Below are 21287 nucleotides of genomic sequence, written 5' to 3' on the forward strand. Positions count from 1 at the left end.
TGATCATTCATACAAAAACAGATTGGTTAAGATCGAGGAAAGCCAAGTTCCCTACTTCAGTACAATTATCCCACCACACCCAGTTACAGCCTAAAGGATTAGAACTCTTGAGAAATTGAATGAATTTTCCATTGAAATTGAAAATAAAACCCCACAGAGAAAAGAATTGGGAGAATACAAATATGGAACAAAATCCATAAACTCTTTTGACAATGTCATATAAATCAATTGCTAATTTAGGGTACTATTTTGCTGATTTACGCAATTCCCAGTTTTCTCCACTCTATAGCTTACTTCCTGTGAGCACAATGAATTTCTCTCTTCATATGTTACATTCCCTACATTGCTGCATATTCCACCTCTTGAGTTATTCCCCAAATATCCCCACCCGTCTCTATTGCGGATCCATGGCGGAGGCACTTTATTCCACTTCTGCTGCCTGAAGTACCTCCTACCCAGGTCCTGCGATGCCCTACCTCGTTTCAATGATTGTTGCTCATCTTCACCAGGAATTTCCATATCTGGCTGATTAGAACCAGTGGTGCTTGGATTGTTATCATGTCTGAGCTCATTGTTTTCTCTAGTCTCATCGATCACCGTAGAACTCACAGGAGGTGAAATTCCACTCTCTTTCTTATGAGTGGGAAATGGAGGTAGTGGTGGGAAAGGATGGAAAGGCATGCCTGGAGCAACTGCCCAACTGTCCTTGGTTCCGTTTTGTGGTGACCCGAATTGCTGCATAATAGGTACCGGAATCCCATATGAGACAGAAACACGAGAATTGAATTTCTTCTGTGGATATCCAACAACCATACCAGCAGGAAACTTCAGACCATCAGTTTGTTCAGGGAGATTCATAATGGTTGATGAAGCACCAGGTGAGACCAGAATGGGAGAGAACCCAGGTGGAACATCACTTTGAATATTCTGTCTTGTAGTATCAGTAAAACTGGTTACGCCTTGTCTACAATAATTCCGAGCACAATGAGGACAATAACTTTCTCTGATCCCCTTTTCTACATGATCCAACACGTCTTTACCTGCATCAGGTCGTGGGTTATATTCAAATTGTTGTTGCAACCCAGACTGAATCTTCTGCTCATCGTACTGGAGAGAAGTTGAAGATGGTTTTTCCTCAGCGGGTTGATCCCATCGGCTTTTACGCTTTCTCCTTTTTGTCCCACCACTTGCACACGATCCAGAGCAGCCCTCACTGACAGCAGGGGTTGCAGGATTTGGCTGCACGGCACAATCAATGGCTTCTGCAGGCCTTACAGCCACATCGCGCAAATGATTATTCTGTAACCTATTGCTTGTAGAACCTTTGTTAAAATCCATCCTCCCATCCTCCCTATCCATATTACCATGTCTTCTGCCGTGTCGAGGAATCCATCTGTCTCGGAAATTCCGTGCAATTTGATGAACCTGTTCATTGAACAAACCTCATTAGAAAAAAGTTTACCCTGAAAGACATAAATGTATATAGGTCACATATGCAAACTGAGAATCAATCTTTCACTCCCGAATATGCTTTTCTTATCTGTATCAGAAAGTTGATCCTTTATTTATTTCAACTCAAGAGAGCACTCACTTAGTTTTCTTGCAATTCATTATAGCAGTATACATTAACTCTTCAAAGGTGAGAAACTTAATTGACTCTCTCACAAAACAACAGCAGAAAGAATACGCAACCCACTTTTGCAGTGATTAGAAAATCAAAGACATTAAAATAAGGACCAAAAGTATCTAACTTAAGCCTTTCTCAATCTGCGCCCTCCCCCACCCAAAAAAAAATCCTGAATCCTTCTTTCCATATGCTTATCTATTTCTCATTCAACAACTGGACTTGTAACAATCAAACCCCGAAATTTAATCATCTATTCATCTGACGTCACCCTCCATCATCACATGCTCTTCTAAAAATGGCAATTACTGTATCCATGTGAAATACACAAAGCCAAAAAAGAAAGGGGAAAAAGAAAAAGACGAAACCAACTCTCTTTTTAAACTCTAATAGCTGCTTACAATTACAGCTGACATACAATTCCTACATCTTAAAGATTATCCCCACAGGTATCCTACCATCTGTGAACAGAAGAATGAATGATATTTTAATTCGAATGGATTTGGATGAAGAACAAGCAAACGATGTTGGAAACTTGAAGAAACAATTTGATCCAATATGGAGATTGACTCCAGGTTAAAATTGTTTTTTGTATTCCATGGTAATTATCCATGGGTTTCCTAATTGGTTCTCAATCTAGTTTGAAAAACCATGAGGAGTTTGCTTTGATTGGTAAATAGTTAAATAAATTGAGTTTTCATTATCCTTAATCATCTTCAAGCTATAACTTTACATGAATCAAGGACATAGATTGGGGGACATCTGTAATTTCTCCAAAAAATTAAATTGGATGCTAAATTAAACTGAATCAAGAACTGTTTACTCAACATTGAGCAACAGGACAAGTCCATAAATGGAATTAAAGAATTGATTTACATATAAATACATTAATAAGAATTGTTGACTTTTAAAGTATGAGCTACTTTGATACTGAGGGAATGCATGATAAAGATTCTGAAAGTTCAAAACTAAAGTAAGAGTTTGATGAAGACCTGTTTATCATCATGCTCTGTCAATGACAGTATTGAATCCTTAAAGCTGCAAAAACCAAACTGCTCAGCAACATATAGCAATGACAAAAATGTGATAGGAGCACCATTTCAATTGCAAGCTAGAAAGCTTAAACGTGAACGAACTCGACAGAATTGAGCAATCGAAAAGGAAGAAAATAAACCTTAAGAATATGACAGTACATCTATTAAAGCTTTATAAACTCTTGAACAATAAACGATAATAATCTAATCAATTGAAATGGAAGGAATAAACAGCCAAACAAACAAAATTAAATAAATGCCAAAGTTAGACATCAACTTATCTACTATGCAACAAACTTTCATCAAGAAGAAAGCATCAGTAATTCCTTTCTTGCCCTACTATCTCAAATCTTTGTAACAACTAAGAAACTGTAAGCTAAGCTCATATCTAATTTGCGTTCCTTCCAGATTGAGATCAATTTTCCTTCATTGTTCAAGGGATAAACCTACTCTCCTGGACTGCTTCTACATAAGACATTAAAATATATATTCCCTTTCAACTCTAATTCATTATTGTTTGTTCAAAATTCTGCATCCCAATCTAAGAGTATTGAAATTTTAACTACTCTTGTTTAATTTGAAGTGCTGTCCCTACAGTACAATTTGAAATACAGTTAATAAGGAGAAATGAAACACGAACTTATCATTTAATATTTTAGTTTTCTTCTGGATTAAGGTCAATTTCTTGTGGATCATAAGATTTCCCCACTATGTTCTCTTGCTTCTTCATTAGAAAGATTCTCCTCTTTGTCACAAAATCTAGATCCCAGGCTAGGACAAAAATTCCCATAATATAAAACCTTGTACTCCCATACATTACAGACCAACTAAATTGAGTCAGAGAGCCCCTTAAATTGGAGTAAAACTCTGCCAAAAGACAAAGTTCCCTAGAGGAAAACAAGAGCAAATATCACAAATAACATTATTTGTTTTTATCAATGATCCATCGGATGAAAAAGGAAATAAAAGATTTGACACCTAGTTTATCAACAAAGAACGAAATGAATTAACTTAAATAATCATGTTATCTAACCTTTCCATTCCAGGACAAGGAGGACCTCCATTAATATGTTCTTGTGTGAGTATCTCCCTGACCACCAAATACTCTAAAACCTGTAGAAAAGTCATGTATCAGCCATTTGTTCACATTCCTTCAAGCTTCCGCAATTGTTACTGATAAAGTTCTATGGAAAAGACTACATGAAACAAATGAATCATTTTAACAATGTAAAAAATGCTTGCATTTAAATGGCAAAAACAATGAATATGAAAAGCTTCTTCCAATATCAACTATTACCATATCCATGTATTAAAATTTCAATCATATTTCCAGTCATTTAAATAACAAGAACACTAGTTGGCATCAGCTATATTCTTTCCTCTTTTCCTTTCATTCATGCTAATAGTAAGATCCTGAAAATCTAAAAAATGGAAGCTCATTTTCGATTCCCCTTCATCCTAGCAAATCTTGATCTTCCTCTTCCCTTCTTTAGTATATCTATTCCTATGTACTGGAGTGTCTGATTTCCAGCATTAAACATGTCCAAGCCACCTTAAATGGCCTTCTCTTATTTTATCTTCAATGAGCACCACACTCAGCTTTTCTCAAATATACTCATTCCTAATTTTACTGATCTGTATGTATCCGTCCATTCATCTAAACAACATCATCTCTGCTATTGAATTATAGGAAAATCGGAGACAGAAAGTGTCATTGGTCTATACTAGTTGATGCTCTGTTAGGCATTTCCTTCAAACATTAAATGGCCTTCTCTTATTTTATCTTCAATGAGCACCACACCCAGCTTCTCTCAAATATGCTCATTCCTAATCTTATCGATCTGCATGTATCCATCATCACAACATCCTCACCTCAGCAATTGAATTAAAGGAAAATGAGAGATGGAAAATGCCATTGATCTAAACTACTTGATAATTTGTTAGGAATTTCCTTCGAAGAGTAAACAGCCTTCTCTTATTTTATCTTCAATGAGCACCCCACCCAGCTTTTCTCAAATATACTAACTTCTAATCTTTATCAATCTGCAATTATACATCTATTTGTCTCAACATCCTCATTTTCGCTGTTGAATTAAAGGAAAATGAGAGACAGAAATGCCATTGATCTAAACTAGTTGATGCTTTGTTAACATTTCCTTCAAATATCGTAGAGCACATTTTGAAACGTCTAAATCCTTAATGTGAAAAATTTATGTAAGAATACATTGGGTGTGTAGAAAATGTTGGGTAGAACTATAGAAAAGAGACAGTGTATACAGAATTCCACTTATGTGCACCTTCAGAAGCTTTCGAAGAATCGGTGTCTTCTTAAAGTCCTTTCGATACTGTTTGATCATGTTGTGAAGCATCCTCAAACCTGACAGTGATCAAATATTGGTTACTTAGAGATCAAGACTCTTTTTTCCCCTTTTTCAGGAAGATTACAAGAGTTGTTTTCCATGCAATGACTACGGAATTGAACACTATGCAATAGGAGTAGAAACATTACCATTTTTGTTAATAATGTCAATCAACACAACCCGCGATTTAGTTTTTAAAAGTGCATCAAGAATCATTGAAAGATCTCGATTGCTGCAAAAGGAAAACTAAATTGTTAACATATATTTCATAGTAGTGAATAATTACATTCCAAAGGTTGAGAGGGTAATAATGCAGAATATCATACACAACAACAAGAGAAATTTCAAAATTACCTCTGAATTGCTTCGCCATTGCCACTAGCCCCAGATGCTGCAGTATGAACCAAGAATTTTAAGTAACTCTTTCCAGCATCCTGTCATAAACATCAAAGAAAAAGCATTGATTGAGACAATAAACAAAGGCATAACAGATTGTTGGTTCTTGACTTTTAGTATCAATAAGTCCATAAGGAAATAACATGTCTTAACATACATGCATACAACATATTTATTGGATGCAAACTTTGACAACGGGCACAATTATACATAGAGCAACAAGAGGGTTTGTGGAAAATACAGACATGTTCAAGACAAAAAGAGAACACCACTATGGATGTGCTGCAATTTCTTAACATCCAAAATTCAAAAGAATAGAAATTCACTGGTTGCTTACTTTTCTCTTGCTTATCCCACCATCAACATCTAACAACTCATTAAGTTTCTCTTCCACTGCAAACATTAACATGCATTAATCATTATTGCATATAAAATTATTGTCTTGTGGTAAATACAAGTTATAGAGGGATCCTAACCTGCCTCAAAGCGACCATTAGTACCATTCATTGATTTTTTGGGTTTGACAGACAATATCTGAGACTTGTTGGCCAACATGGGAAGTTTACTAGCATTCAGATGATTATTTGTAACCTTTCCTTTCTTAAAGGAACAAGATTCACGTGAAGCTTTGATAAGAAATCGAGATTTCACAAAGACCCGCTTTTCTTCAACTGTAGAAGACTTGGACTTCAATTTAGTGATGGTGCTATCAGATGATGGTTTGCTGAGCATTGTCATTGAAGAGATCTCGCACTTTTCACTGTCTTCCATGGAAATCTCATGCTTACCAGCAACAGATTTGTCAGTTATATCATCCAAAGTTTCAGAGATTTCTACTGATTGGCAAGAAGATGGAAAATTTGCCTTCAAATCATCAGATTCCAATGAACGGGACACAGCAGAAGCAGACTGGTTAATGGTGTCATCAATTTCTGAGGCAACCTCCAGTTTCACCTCAGCTTCTTTGGGATATTCCATTTTGTTCTTATCTTTTGATATCTCTGCAACTCTTAGTTCATCATTGAATAAGCTGCTTCTGGATATTCCATTCCTCAATGTATATCCAGTTTGCCCATCTTCAAGCATCACAGGTTCAAGAAATTCTTCATCTGAATCAACTTGATCAATCACTTCAATGCTAGTCGGATCACCACCAATATAACCTCGACAATTAGATGAACTACAATAACATTTTTTTGCAGCTGCCCCAAACACTCTTACATAGTTATAGTCAAATGTAACCTCTTCATCCTGAAACACAGCATGCTTATAGAAAATAAAAAGAAAAACAATGTGTTGCATATAAAACAAAAAACAGAAACACACGTCCAAATCCAGACACAGCAATGGCTCAGGCTTGATATTTCAGCTTGAATTACGGGACAAACTTATTGTATGGGGACTTCTCATGTCCTCAGGACAAAACCCCATCAAGATTCCCAATGAACAAAAAATAAAAATAAAAACCCAAGAAAAATAAAGAACAGCCCATGACAAGCATACTCTTCATGATAAAGACTGACCTACCCAGTCAGACTTCTAATAATGCCTATGAAGAATCAAAGCTCTTCATAACATTAGCAAAGTGCCATATGCTTTCCGTGTTTCCTTGGATTGTCAAACTTAACTAACTTTTACATGTTAAATAAACTATTAGATTAAGTTATTTTGATATTTGCACAAATAAAAATCATCTTTTGGTAAAACATAATATTTGCTAACATAATCAATGTGGATGGTTGAGTATGGTTAAGGGGCTTTAACCCAGCTTAGTTACCTAATCATTAAGCACCATATATTCCCTTATATTCACTTTAACATAAAATGCAGAGATCATGATGCTCCCAATATGTGAACAGTTTCACTCCTTGATCCTATCCCAACAAAATCCCCCCCTAAAAACTATATTCTAAACTTGTCATGTTCAATCAGAGAACGTAGCACATGTCCTATTTCACTTATGTTACCCTTCCCTTTAATTCCAGCATTTCTCTTATAAAGATCAGTGCCAAAGGAAGGAGGTCATCACTAGTCACTAGTCAGTCATTCTATTTTAGACATGTCGCTCTTTGCAAGGCATTAATACATACACGAGAAATATTCGGGACTCAACTATAAAAATAAGAAATATCAAAATGAGACGAGTGTACCTTCTTAATATCCCTCAATGCAAATAATCCAATACAAATTTCTCCGTTGACCACCCACTGTTCACAAAAAAATCACCAGTGATGCAAACTTTAAATGCAAGGAAATTTTTATGCAGCTAATTTCTGGAAATAAAAGCTCAGGCAATAGGCAACATGAAAACAAGGGAAAATCTCAGCAGAAGAATTGAAAACAAAAAAAAGGCTTGCAGAACCATTGGAGAAAAAGAGCTATAATGTACTAAAATTGATCAAGACACCTCAAAGCTTGAGAACTCAGAGTCAAAGTCAAATAGAAGATTTGCATAATACTGAGATTCACATATTTAAGGAAATCACCTTTTCAGTACGGCAATTAGGATCACAACTGTGATTAATGAAACGTCCCAAATTTCCTTTCGCACATGCATCTATTACCTGAAAGGATGAAATACAAGATCATGTAATAAGGTGAGGAAGATATGAAAAGAAAATCAGAACACATCAGCCCTTCACCCCTCCTTTTTTCTTTATATTCTCTTATCATTAGCAACTACAAAAAGAAAAGAATAGAAAAGCAAGTTCAAGCTTCTTGTGTACAACACATAAAAGAGACCTAGATTATGCCCAGGAGTACTTGAACACAAACCTAAAGTTAAGAGGAAAATCAAGAATCCAAAAGCAAAATAATTTGGCAGAGCCAGGTAAAATTATCATTGTTTAACTTGTTATGATGTGCTTCCCTAGTATAATGAATACTTGCTTAACAATGCCATATCCATTTGAAAGTTGCTTAACAATGCCATATCCATTTGAAAGTTGCATAAGGTCGAAGATGGGCAAAGCACTAGAAAATTCAATTCAGAGCTCCAAAACGGAACCAAACATTACAAATGTGTTGACTCAAGGTCCAGAAATAAAGCAATCAAGGGAAAAATTAATAAATAATTTATTAGTCCCCGAGTTTGTGCATATTATACTAGCCAGCCCCTCCTTTCCAGAAATACATTATGAAGTCCCTGGGTTTTGGTAAAATCAACTACTTAGTCTATTCATCCATAATTATGTTAGTCAAAGGCAAAAGGCTAACAAATTTTATACCAAAGGACGGATTTATCCCTCCATTGAATATAAGAAACAAAATTGCTTTTCATACTTGCATTGATATAATTAAAAAAACTCTATAATACTTAGTTAAAGAGCATATATGTAAATTGATTAATGAATAAAGGGTAAACATGTCATTTTGTACAAAAATTATTACTTTTTGACCTTTGAATAATTAGATTATGGATGGAGGGTCTAAGCGATAGTTATTAAAGCCACAAGGAGCAGGCGTGCGCCTGAGTGACAAGGTGCACTAAAGGAAAAATAATATATAAAATCATAAATAACAATAATTAACATTTCTAAAATGCAACAAATTCTCAAATACAAAATCATATACAATTATCCATAATCTTAATCGTAAATTCTAGCATTAAATAAATTCCAAATTAACTATTAACTTTTCCATAATCATAATTCTAAATAATAAATTCTAAGTCTAAAGACTAAATTTCAACCAAATCCCAAGTTAATTAACTAATAGTCTAATAACTACTTTTCAACAAGACTAGTCTCCATAGCCCACATTCATCACAAACCAAATCCTAAATTAAATAATGTTTGGCTTATAAAATTGAGCCTAGGCGTGCTCAGGCGAGCGCCTCTTGAACAAATCCCGCCTTTTGGCTTCTCAGGCGGCATGTTGGAGCCATAGTTTTAAAAGGTGATCACCTCAGTCGCCTGAGGCAAGAGGTGATCCTTCCAGTGCACGAGCGACCTACTAGAGGCGACCGCGTCACACCAAGCTGAGAGGGAGATCGCCTCTAGCAGGTGAGGTGTTTTATCTCAGATTAAAAAGGAAAAAAAAAAACACAAAACCCATTCTCTATTCCTTCTGGGTCTGCCTGCCGTCAACTTATCCAACCAGGCACCTCCAATGGCAAGACCAACATCTCTCGCTGTCGGCCAACCAAGCAACCACCAGGTATGTCTCTTCCTTTAATCTTTTCTTCATCTTCTTATAATCTTTTCTTAATCTTCTCTTCATCTTTTAATCTTCTTTTCATCTCCACTGATCAGTAGGTATGCTGTTATGCTGCCCAATTTTTTTCAATTTTTTTCGTTCGGACTCAGGAGTATACCTACTGATCGGTTGACATGCACTTAGGACTTAGGAAAAAGAAATTCATGTTATGTCTCTGTTTTCTTTATTATACAGCAGCCATGTCTCTGTTTTTTTATTATCTTTGGCTAGTTTATAATCAAAGACCATAGTTAGACCAGTTGAAACAAGGAATGAAGTCAACTAGTTGCTAGTTTGTAACCAAAGACCATAGTTACACCTGTTAGGCAAGGCTGCCACATTTTTTTATTCTAATTAATATACGAGGTAGCCACATTCTTTATGAATATTCGTTTTCTTTTATAAATATAAATGGTATTTATATTTATTAGTGGAATAATTATTAGTGGGTCTTTATTAGAATGGGTTTATGATTCCGTTGTAAACTTTGCAGGCTTTTGGAGATTGAGGGAGTTTCATAAATTGAGTTTTCCTTTCCAAATTTTGATGTTTTTGAGTTAATTTTTATTTTCTGAATTTTTTTATTTTTTCCGCCTCATGAGCGTGAATTTTTTTATTTTCTGAATTTTTTTATTTTTTTCGCCTTTTACAACTATGGCTGGATCCTAGAGCCTTTTACGCCCCAGGCGAGCCTTTGATAACTATGAATAAGGCAGTTAACTTTGACAAAACCTAAGGACTCTATAATGTATTTTTGGATAAAGAGAGACTAACTAATGTAATATTCACAAACCCAGAAACAATTAAAATATAAATTATTTATCAAAAAAAAAAAAAGCAAACTAGATGTTTTCGACCCAGAATACAATTTGGTAGAGTAAAAATAGAAGAATATCAATATTTTTTAGTGCCAAAGTTAAAATTAGCGATGTATTCTCAAAACCAGAAGATAAAATCGGGCGAGTGATGCAAGAACAATTACCTATACTAGATCTTACAATTAACTAAACTAGTTTCATGAATCAGGATTGCATATGGATCCTAGATTAGACACAAAAACATGCTTAATGGGCTATATCACCTTTCCCACCATTTGAAGAGCCGTTGCAAGAAATTTAGTTAGTCCCGTTTGCAACATTCATACCCTTTTTCCCACATCATGAAGAAACTAAAACTAAATAATGAAAGAACAAAAATTTTGGCAGCAATTTCAATTCTACAGTACGATGAGTTAAATGATATTTAAACAACATTTGCGACTGACTTTGAGGGCTTCATCTCAAAGATAGAAAAGATATAACTGTATAAACTGCATCTATTATTAGCATATTCTAGTCATGTTAATTGAGCATCTAAAGCTGGAGATAAAAAAAAAATATGTGAACTTCCCAAATTTTTAAATAGCAATTAAAAGGACGTACATCTTTGTTGCAACTTAATGATTGATAGGAAAAAACAAATATTGATAAAAGAGCAAATTCGAACCTCACTGCCATTCAAAGTCATGAAGTAGAAATGCTTGTGACTGTTAAAAGCGTACTCTTTCTGTCGTGCCTCATAGGTATGCATATCAAGGACCTGATAACCATATATTAGATCGCTTGGAAGAAGAAACGGTATATTGAAATCACTTGTGGAAATATTTCCAGATCCACATACACAAAATCACAGTGCACAGAAGAAAGTGTGAAAGTCAATATCAAACTCTTAAAATATCCCAAGTGAACACATGAAAAAGCCACAACTTTCAACTTCTCAAGGAACCTATCATTTAAAGGTCCATCTGGATTACATTCTACAAACATAAAGTTCAATCTTTGATAGAAGCTGTTTTATCCACATATTGCTCAATAATGAATTTGTTTTTCTCCACTATGCGAGTAACACATGGAAAAAACGAACAATAGCCTTGCTTCATAGTTCATAATGAAGCTACCACTGTACATATTTTATAAGCACAGTAATAGAAATTAATGAAAACATCGTAAATACGGATTTTAATATGGTTATTATCCATCCTTTATTTTAGAAAATTTTCCATTAAAATCAAATCAACAGTCTCATAACATAGAAAAACTACCTCTCCAACATATTCAATAAGAAAATGCCCTTTAGGAATGTCCTCTTCCAACCGCAGTCCAAAACCTTTCTTCCCACATCTATCCCACTTCATTTTGACATAATTGCGCTTTTGGAACTGCAAATAGATATTTGGTTTTGAGTGTTGTTCATGAATTAAACAAGATCAATTTTGAAGAAAAAAGATCATGCTGCTTGATGCGAACCACCATACATATCAATCTGAACAGAGATCTATAGTGAATTAAAAAGAAGTTTACTGTCTGCTACAGGAGCCACCATACCTGTTGATTTGAACAAAGATCCCCACATGGGCAGGTGCCTTGAACACACTCAATGTTTAGCATTCGATTCAAGCATTCGTCACCACAACCTAACCCGCCGTCTAGAGGTAATTTGCAGTGGCAAACCATTATCTGCTTACAATTTATAATACAAAATAAGTTTCCTCTTTATTAAAAAAAAAAAGTCCAGGCTACAAGGCCCTAAGGTCCATCAGCTTTTCACAAGCAAACAAGAACAGATCTTAACCCAAATATGCAAAAGAGTTAATTACATTTCCAGCCAAGATTAGTCTTAACAAAAAAAAAAAGATTTCTAATGATGAAAAGGTGAAAAATCAAGAAAAGACAGAAGTTCAAATCATGTTACAGGCATTGAACATATTGATTTTATTCTATTAGATCAGAGCACAAAAAAGGACAAGGTTTCAATTTATAATTTCAATTTGGGAATGTCAAGTTTAAAATTTTGAACTCGTGAGTTTGAAAAATACTTGAGAGATTATACTGTAAACGTCTATGGTTGGTACCGAAAAAAATTGAGGAAATGTCCAGTTAATAACTGAAGACTCCTTAGTATGAAAAATATTTAAAGACAATGCAAGAATCTAGGATGCCTAACCCTAATTCAGCCTTCAGTCCTGAAAGGCATGTTTTCTAGTATCTGCAAGAGAACACATGCACGCACAGACAAAAACGCATTGAGGGACAGAGATAATAATGAAGAGTGACGTCTTCAAACATAATATTCTACAACTTAGAGAATAAATTTCAACACAATATTGAAGCTGTTTCCACACACTTAACACTTCAAAAAGATAAGTACAAATTACTTGGTGAGAAGATACCCTTAAGATACCGACTTCTTATATGAGAACTATAGCAGTGGATCCAAACCAGAATTCATGGAGATGATGGAATGACTGTTTCAAAGTTACCAATGTAATTTTGTATCAAAACCAAACACAATTTGAAACACAAAATGCAATAAAACAAATTAGCAGAAGTGGTACTTCTTTTGTTTTTATCTCCCCATTGATATGATCGTAAGTGTCATGGAACCAACTCAACTAAAAGCACAAGCTGATAGTTAAAGGTCCACTTCATATTAATATCTGACACCCCCACACACGCGAATGCCCACTGGGCTTGAAGCGTGCACAACACAGGCCCATATTATCATGTCCTGCAATTAACTCAACAAATGGGGCTGCCAGGAATCAAACCCTGGACCACTTGGTCAAACTGGCTCTGATACCATGTCATGGAACCAATTGAACTAAAAGCTCGAGCTGATAGTTAAAGGTCCACTTCATATTAATATCTGACAGTAAGCAAAACGAAATTGTTGACGTCATTGGAACAATATAGAGCGAAATTGGACTTGTGCTGGGAACAAATGTCATCATCAGATAACATTAGGCAAGACACATTTTTCAAATATTGTAAGAAGTACCTGGACATGTTGAGTAGCAACATAATGGAAATGCTACTTTGATGATTGAGGAGAAAAATATTCATTCTGAATTTATCAAAAATTGTGACTGCCCACAGTTCAGTCACAGTATCCTAAAATGCATATGGCTTTCCCTTTACAAGGCACAAACATTCATAGAGGAAACTAACTGGACATATTCAAAATCCAAGCCATAGTTACTTAAGGCGCAAGGGGGTCCTAGAGCCTTGGCGCAAGGCGCAACTTAAGGAGCGCGCCCGAGCGACACGAGGCGCACAAAAAAAAATCATAAATTCATAATACTAGTCACAAATAGTCACATACCAACAATAAAACCATAAAATGCATGAGTTAAGTTCTAGTTAACTAATAAGGCATAATCATAAACTCACAATACCGACTTATAAGTTAAAATGAAAGACCAAAGTTCAACTTCAAATAATAAATAACACTAATAGTCTTCTTGACTCTAGAAAACAACTAATCTTTAACTTCCTAGTCTTCCTTCCTAATCTTCATCGGAACCATCATCATCATCATATGCTTCTTGAATAAGGTTCTCAATCTCACCATCATTGTCACCTTCCTCATCAAGGTACTCATCATCTACAAAGTCGGGTTCATCATCAATAAAAGGCATTTTACCCTTATCTTTCGCCTTAGCCTTACGCCTAACACTTGAACTAGATGCATTTGCAATATTTTTTCCTACTCCTCTAGTTTGATAAGCAATTTGTTTCTGCCCTTCTCTTTTATTTTCTAAACTAATCTCAGTCATTCATCTTATTTTTAACCCATGGCTGATAATAAAAGAATTTAAAAAAAAACCCAAAAAACTCAAACAGCCTAATGAAGCCGAGGTGCGCCTAGCGCCTGGCTCAAGGCGCTGTAAGGCGTGCTAAGGCGCCCGCCTCTGTCATCCAAAGGCGCTAAGGCTAGAGCCTTAGCCGAGGCGCGCCTTTAATAACTATGATCCAAACATATTGAAATTTTGAAACTACTTTCTTAAGCATCCATTATCCAAATAGATAGAGCATGTACCATCTCCTAGGCCTGCAGTTCTCCAGATAATTTTTTCATCTGAGAATATAATGTGTCGAGTTATATCCAGGCAAGCTAAAAGAGTAACTAACAACTTTTCTGAATGATTTATGATGTTTATTGTTAAAGTAATTAAAGGGCCAGGTCTGAACACAGCTCGCATGAACTCAAAAGACTTTCAAAACTCCAGAACTCATCATAACCATCTTAAGCAAAAGGAGAACGAGCCAAATTTTAAATGCTAATCCTTTTCTCATTACAAGAGCTCACTAAAAAGGAGATATTCATCATAACTATATAAAATTGTGATCTATGCAAGCCAACGATTCCATAGAAGTGAAAGAAACAATGAAAATGAGTTAAGTTCAGACCTCATCAATAGTTTGAGTTTTACGGCTACGGTGCAGAAACTGATTAGCAGAAATACGAGTAAATTCGTGCTCATTGGAAATGAAACCTGAGTTAAAAGAATCATGTCAGATTCCAGAGACTAAGTGAAATCATCAAGCTAGTATCCAATCTATCTAACAGCAATAACCTATCAAGAAAAAATATTTGCAAACCTGGACGTTTACATTCTAAGCCCTTGCTCTTTGAAGGGGCATCGTAGGCATCTTCATCAGCATCTGATATGCCCAACTCTGCATTGATTTCAGCATTTGACTTCTCCTGGGAGATGGAACAATCAGCAAAGGCTTTATCCGTGTTGTCCTTGCAGATCCTTCAAAAAAACCAACAAAAGAAAATACAATTAACAATTCTCAAGAGCAGAAAAGACATGAATCATTCAGGAGATAAGGGAGGAGAAAACAGCAACTAATCTTCTGTTACATGTCATCCATAACAAGTGAGCCATGGAGTCATATTTTTAGACCATAATCCTGAGTTTTATATCGGATAATAGAGCTACCTGTGAGGATAGGGGATTGCTTCCCCATTACTAGTAATATAGACCTGATAAATTAATTTGAATCCAAATTTAACTACAGGATGATTGATATCATGGTAAAAAACAATTTATTATAACTTGAAGTTCCGGAATATAGCAGTATCGATTGGAGAAATGACTCATTTCTGGTTGGCACCCACTAAATGGTTGCAGAAAAGCTTTAGATTGGCCTTTTTGGACCCCTAATTCAACAATTAGAAGCGATCAGACTCTCTTTGGCCTTTTTCACATTACACAAATGTCAGTTATAGGGTAGAGTTAATGCTGGAGAGCCAAAACCTAAAAGCAAGATTGCCATACACCCACAAAAAAAAAAAAAAAACGAAGCAAATCTCATTATGATCTTCACATTGCATGATATGTAAACTGAAATTTTGTACTAGGTCATTAGGTAGTTGATTTTTAACAATTAAGAAAACTTAAAGAAATGAAACAAAAAGAAACTGTACTTAAACTTAGCCAGAATATTTTAAAATAATATACGAGTGATAACATACCATTGGCAATTTGTTTGACCAATAGAATCTACAAGTGCAACAGGAATGCGTCGCCATTTATGACAATCATCACAGCTTACCCAAGCATTATCCACAGGTATATGCTGCTCTGCTATATTACCTGATGCTATGTCCAAATTAGGTGCTTCTATAGCTGCAATATTGTTATCAGAATTGCTTTTTGCAATGTCGTCTAAAATACCACTTCCTGCATCAACAGTAAATATGAAAATGCATTTAACCTTTGATATTCTAGAGAGCAGAAACAGATAATAGCATACTAAGTAGTAAACTTTTGGAAAATTCATTATGAACACATTCCAAATGGAAGTCATTTATAAAAGTATTCATTTTGTTCCAAGTCAGGTACTAATTTTAATTCATTATTGCACTTCTGGTCACCAAAAAGGTGCAAAACCACTTGACAAAAAATTATTTCTCCATTCGAGCACTCAATTGCATTCCAAAAGGGAAAAAAGAATCAGTCACCCAAAAGTTTAGGCATTCAAGGTGCCATCAGAGCAAAATAGAAAGTTCTGCCTAAGGGGAAAAAAACAATGTTAGTATGGTTATATGGAAGAACTTAAACCAGTACCTGTTCTTTTATCATCTTCTGTTTTGCAATTATCATCTCCACAATCATTCTTCTCCTTGACTTTGTTCTTTTTAACAGACTTATGTTCCTTCACTCTCTGTCTACAACCATTTTCTATGCTGTTTATTGTTCGGTCAGAGACTTTGGACCTTCCCTTTGCTTCACAAGATTTTTTGGGTAGTCGACTCCCCTTGGGTTTTTTTGAAGGAAGCAGATGGTTCGAGCACTGTGGTTCTAACAAATTATGACCAGCATCCAAACCAACACAGTGTTTATTTTCTTCTTGGAAAGCCTCTCTAGGGACTATAATGTCATTCTTGCTTGACAAATGAGACAGTTCCTCAGATAAATCCTCTCTACATGATGAGTTGCTAGAAGCAATACTAGAGAAAATTCCATCATCCTTACTTTCCTTGCTCCCTTGCTTCTTTTTAGTTTTAGCTTTGTCTGCACATGCAAATTGAGGAAAAATATCTCCTGGAAAACAGTCACTAGCATGGGAAACAAAATCTTTCTTCTTTCCTCTCTTAATGCTAGAGATGACTCCAGGAACAAAAACTTTAGAAGGCAAAACAGCATCAGGAAAATTTTCTGAACTTCTTGTGTTAACCTGGCTATCAGGAACTAAATTGATCACTTCTGAATCTGGCGATGTTCCAGGATCTATATACCTCTTCTGAATTACAGCTACTGATTCTTCAACCTCTATATGGGAAGGAAGTCCAAAACAATCCCCTGCCGCATCACCAGTTAACTTTTGGGAAATCACAGTGCCCTTCAAGTCCTTATCTGCAAGATGTAAATCCGAGATAGAAGTATCTGAATGTACTTTTGCCTCCTCGAGCTTGTTGTCAAAACACTGAAGTTGCCTGTCAATCCCATCTGCCCCCATTTTATCTTCAAAGCCATTGACAAAACTAGGAACTCTGAAACTGGCGTGTGACTTAGTTTCAAAATCATTGACAGCAGGAAATGCTGAGGTATCAAATACCTCAGGGACAATTATTTTTTGACAAACTTCTTTTCCTAATTTGACTTTCAATCGAATACCACTGGTTGAAGTATTTTTTTTCTCGCTAGATCCTTGAGTGCTTCCACTGTCCCTACTTTTATTCGGCTTTCTGCTCTCTTGGCCAAGATTTCTTTTGCTTGGTTCATAGTTCTGAATTTCATTGTGACCCAATCCATTGCTGTGCTCAAAGAACTTTTCAATATTCCCCAACAATCCCCAGTTGGAAGAACGCGCTTGCTTAGAGGAACAGGTTCTCCTTCTTCTCTCAGCTGTGAAGATATCTAGGTCATGCACTTTGGCTTTGTTCTTACACTTCCTTGAAGCCCTTTTTGTCTGTGTCTTGTGGCTGGATTTGTGTATCCGATTGTTCCTTCGTGAAGATGATGGGCCATTGTTAGGACATCGGCTTTTCGGTGGACTATTATTTCCTGCAAGACCCTTCCCTTCATTATCTTTCTGTTCATAAGATTCAGCTACAGAGCTAAAAGAAACACCACCAAAAACTGCCTTCCCGAAAGGATGTAACGCATCCAACTGCCCAGAAGAGCTATTCTCAGTTGTGTCACAGGGCCAGCATAACTCTACACTGTTGGGAGGTATCTCAGGTGAATCTTCCTTCAAATCATAGGGAATTCCTTCAACACAAAGTTTCTGGTCATTAATTTGTACCTTTATTTCAGTTGTAACATCACTTTCCTCTTCCACAACACCTGAAGCACCTTCCTGTAAAGGACTGCTGACACTTTTATCATCCCTGCGCTCATTCTCCTGACTACAAATACCCAGTGAGTCATCTGTAGGTGAAGTTTGCGATGTCTTCAGACAAGGTTGTGAAGGACATGGTTGGATGTAATTTTCTACTTCACTTTCCTTCGAAGTATCAGTTGGAGCCCTTACAACCGGAAGACAATTAGCGCCATTGTCATTATTCTCATATTTCTGCGACTCACAGCCGCATATAGTGAAATCTGTTATTGATAATTCTTTAAGCATTTCAATGCTGTTCGACGGTATCTGGGTGCACAAGTCAGATTCCATGACAGCTAAAGCATCAATTTTCACATCCATGACCCAATCAAAGCATACCCAGTGCTGGAACCATCAGAAAAACAGACAAAACAGCACTAAATTGCAACTTAACCCAAACCCGAAACAATGCACAACCTCAACGACCTCCAACCAATTAAACCCTAGCCTCTCTGCTCAGCAAAAACAGGAATAAATAAAAAAAAAAAAAAAAAAAACAGTACCTGGGTCAACAGCTATCGCATAATTATATTAAAATCGGATATCAAATATAACCCTAGAATCCGCCCCCTCTCTGCACAAAAACAATAAGAAAAAAGAAATAGGAAAAAAAACTATGTTAGAATTCGCATTATAATGCAGATACAGAAAACAAAACAACACCTAAATACATACACATTGAATAGTAAAAATTACCGAATAAGAAAAAAGAAAGAAAATAGGGAAGAGAGAAAAAAAAAACACTAACAATCAGAGAAGAGAAGAGACGAATACCTGGGCCGACAACACAAGGCCGTTGTCTCATTGAAGAAAAGTTATTTTCATTTCATTCTCTCCTCTCCTCTCATCCAAACAACTCCTTTCTTTTTTTAATAAATAAATAAATTTAATTTAATTAAAAAAGAGAGAAGGAATTTATTGATTTATCAACGAAAGAAATACTCCGCACGGAAAAAAGGAAAAGCGAAAGTCTCTTTGCCGGAGAGAGAGAGAGAAAATAAAGAGTTAATATACTTCTAAGTTTTTGGAGAAGTAAACATCTCGAAGTTGTGCCTAATTTTATATTTGCGCATTCAATTTCAACTCTATTGTTTGCTTAAAAAAATAAAAAAAAAAACTCTATTTAATAAATTGTAGTTATATTAGGGTTACTTTGTCTTTTACTTAATTTAACTAACGGATATGGATAAAGGTTGGGATATGGATAAGGATAAATGGTTGGGATAGGGATAAAAATATGATAGTCGAGAATTATTATTCATTATTTGGTATGTGGGATACGGATGGGGATAAAATAATACATTTTACTATTTTAACCTTATTTAAACTACATAACATTAATTTTAGGGATAAGATGGACTTTTCCATACTATTAAAATCGCAGGAGCTTATCTCACCTCCTTATACCACCCCCCTCCTGGGTATAGAATTTGAGGGATAAAAAGTTTATCTCTCATCCGTCTCACTCTTCTATCCCCAAACAAACACAGGATAACTTATCTCGTGTTTTTTATCTCTATCCCACCTCCTATATCCCTTCTAACAAACACCCCGTAAAATCTAATTTAGAATGATATTCATTGGGCTGGTCCTCAATCGGGTAACAACTTGAATACAAATTAAAAAAATACATGTGTATAGTGTCATCACTTTTTTTATGAAAAATACAATGTCATCACTTGAAACATTCTGATAACATCCCGATATTATTCATGGGACCAAAAGAGTAATTAACCAAACGACTACGGACAGGAGGTACGCCGGAAAAGTGGCGTATGAGGCAAGACATAGATACGACGGATCTATAGATTCTTCAACACGCCTCAGATGGTCAGATGTCATAAAGAGGCCCGTAAACGCCACGTCTTGAGAGGTCCGCCATCAAGCATCGAGATGCCCGCAGAATGTCGGTGTCGATTCCGTATGAGGCAACCGACATTAATAAAGGCAAATAATAACCTATTAATGAGTTAACGGTCATACTTGAATATGATCAGTAACCACCATTAATGAGGCATTAATGGAGACTTTCTAGTTACCAAATCGAGAGTTACAACTACACGAGTATAAATAAGCTTCCATCTCAAGCTAGTGAGGTACACACTTTCCAAAAACCCTATTTTGTGATTACAGTTTATTCTCTGTAATATTGCTGACTTTGGCATCGAAGTGTCCCCGGCCGATCCCAACGGCGCCTGACCGGGAAGTGCTCCGATCAAGGATTTCTTCACTAGTTATCAATTGGTGTGGTGAACATGGAGGTTCTGATCATAAAAGAACTTAGCTCACGATCACGAAATGGCAAATGAAGGGCAGAACCCTTCAACTGGAATAACGATACCCTTGCATACTATACCAACTTCAGTCCATATAAACACTAACAATCAGGTCCCTGATCCAACCCTTGTCCAAGATGCTAGGGAGATGTCGCTAGAATATTTCGCCAATATCATCACTGAATTGGTAGAAAACAATTATGGATCGGCAGTGGTGGATCGACTAAAAGCATACTTTGCTAATCCCCATGTAGGAGGACCCACAACGGGGGGTCATTCCCCCTATACGTCGTCCCCCACCAAGGTCGAGGATATCGGCTTGGCAAAATGCTATTATCAGACCTGGTGCAAGTAATGATTCAGCATTCTTACTTTCCGACCCTGTAGACGCGGTCGTCACCAACCCAGAACTGGGGAGTGCCCTACCAACAAGTAGGGCTGCACAAAACTAACCGGAAAACCGAAAAACCGATTTCCGAAACCAAACCGAAAAATAGGTTAACCGTAACCGATGGACTAGTGTACGGTTTTTATTTAAAAAACCGATGGTTAACCGAAACCGAAAAATAAACCGATTATGTATTAATATACATAAAGCTAGTATAAATATATATAGAAATTTAATTATCAATCTATAAATATACATATTTGTATTTAATTTTTAAGTTAAAAATATCAAAATAACTTAAAACTTATTTGTTTTGGCAATTTTGTTAATTAAAATTGAAGTTACATATTTTTAT

General features: G+C 35.9%; 1 protein-coding gene across 4 annotated transcripts; it reads right to left on the reverse strand.

Annotated features, from left to right (window-relative positions):
- Nucleotides 1-107: 107 nt before the first annotated feature.
- Nucleotides 108-19288, reverse strand: LOC136235138 (histone-lysine N-methyltransferase ASHH2). 4 transcript variants are annotated; one of them, XM_066024661.1, is made up of 19 exons: nt 19043-19288; nt 18772-18842; nt 16510-18535; nt 15915-16122; nt 15032-15189; nt 14840-14925; nt 11975-12106; nt 11692-11808; nt 11097-11189; nt 7901-7978; nt 7565-7621; nt 5891-6665; nt 5752-5807; nt 5373-5452; nt 5168-5250; nt 4956-5035; nt 3692-3771; nt 2617-2662; nt 108-1425 (listed from the first exon to the last, which is right to left on the reverse strand). In XM_066024661.1, exons 3-19 carry the CDS (start codon nt 18512-18514, stop codon nt 232-234), a joined length of 5328 nt encoding a protein of 1775 aa, XP_065880733.1. In that variant the 5' UTR covers nt 18515-18535; nt 18772-18842; nt 19043-19288; the 3' UTR covers nt 108-231. The 4 variants fall into 4 exon arrangements, with proteins under 4 accessions (XP_065880733.1, XP_065880731.1, XP_065880732.1 ...); XM_066024659.1 differs by having other exon boundaries at nt 16510-18613; XM_066024660.1 differs by lacking the exons at nt 18772-18842; nt 19043-19288 and having other exon boundaries at nt 15044-15189; nt 16510-18762.
- Nucleotides 19289-21287: the final 1999 nt, after the last annotated feature.

Source organism: Euphorbia lathyris, chromosome 7, assembly GCF_963576675.1.
Source record: "Euphorbia lathyris chromosome 7, ddEupLath1.1, whole genome shotgun sequence".
Classification (NCBI taxonomy): domain Eukaryota; kingdom Viridiplantae; phylum Streptophyta; class Magnoliopsida; order Malpighiales; family Euphorbiaceae; genus Euphorbia; species Euphorbia lathyris.

Bases quoted from the DNA above. Each gene is read 5' to 3' on its own strand.
- LOC136235138 (XM_066024659.1), bottom strand. From the start codon at position 18,589: ATGGATGTGAAAATTGATGCTTTAGCTGTCATGGAATCTGACTTGTGC. The intron at 14,926-15,031 runs GTTTGCAAATAT...CTTTTAACTCAG, and splicing joins CTTAGAATGTAAACGTCCAG to GTTTCATTTCCAATGAGCAC. The intron at 6,666-7,564 runs GTACACTCGTCT...GCTGTGTTTCAG, and splicing joins CATTGAGGGATATTAAGAAG to GATGAAGAGGTTACATTTGA.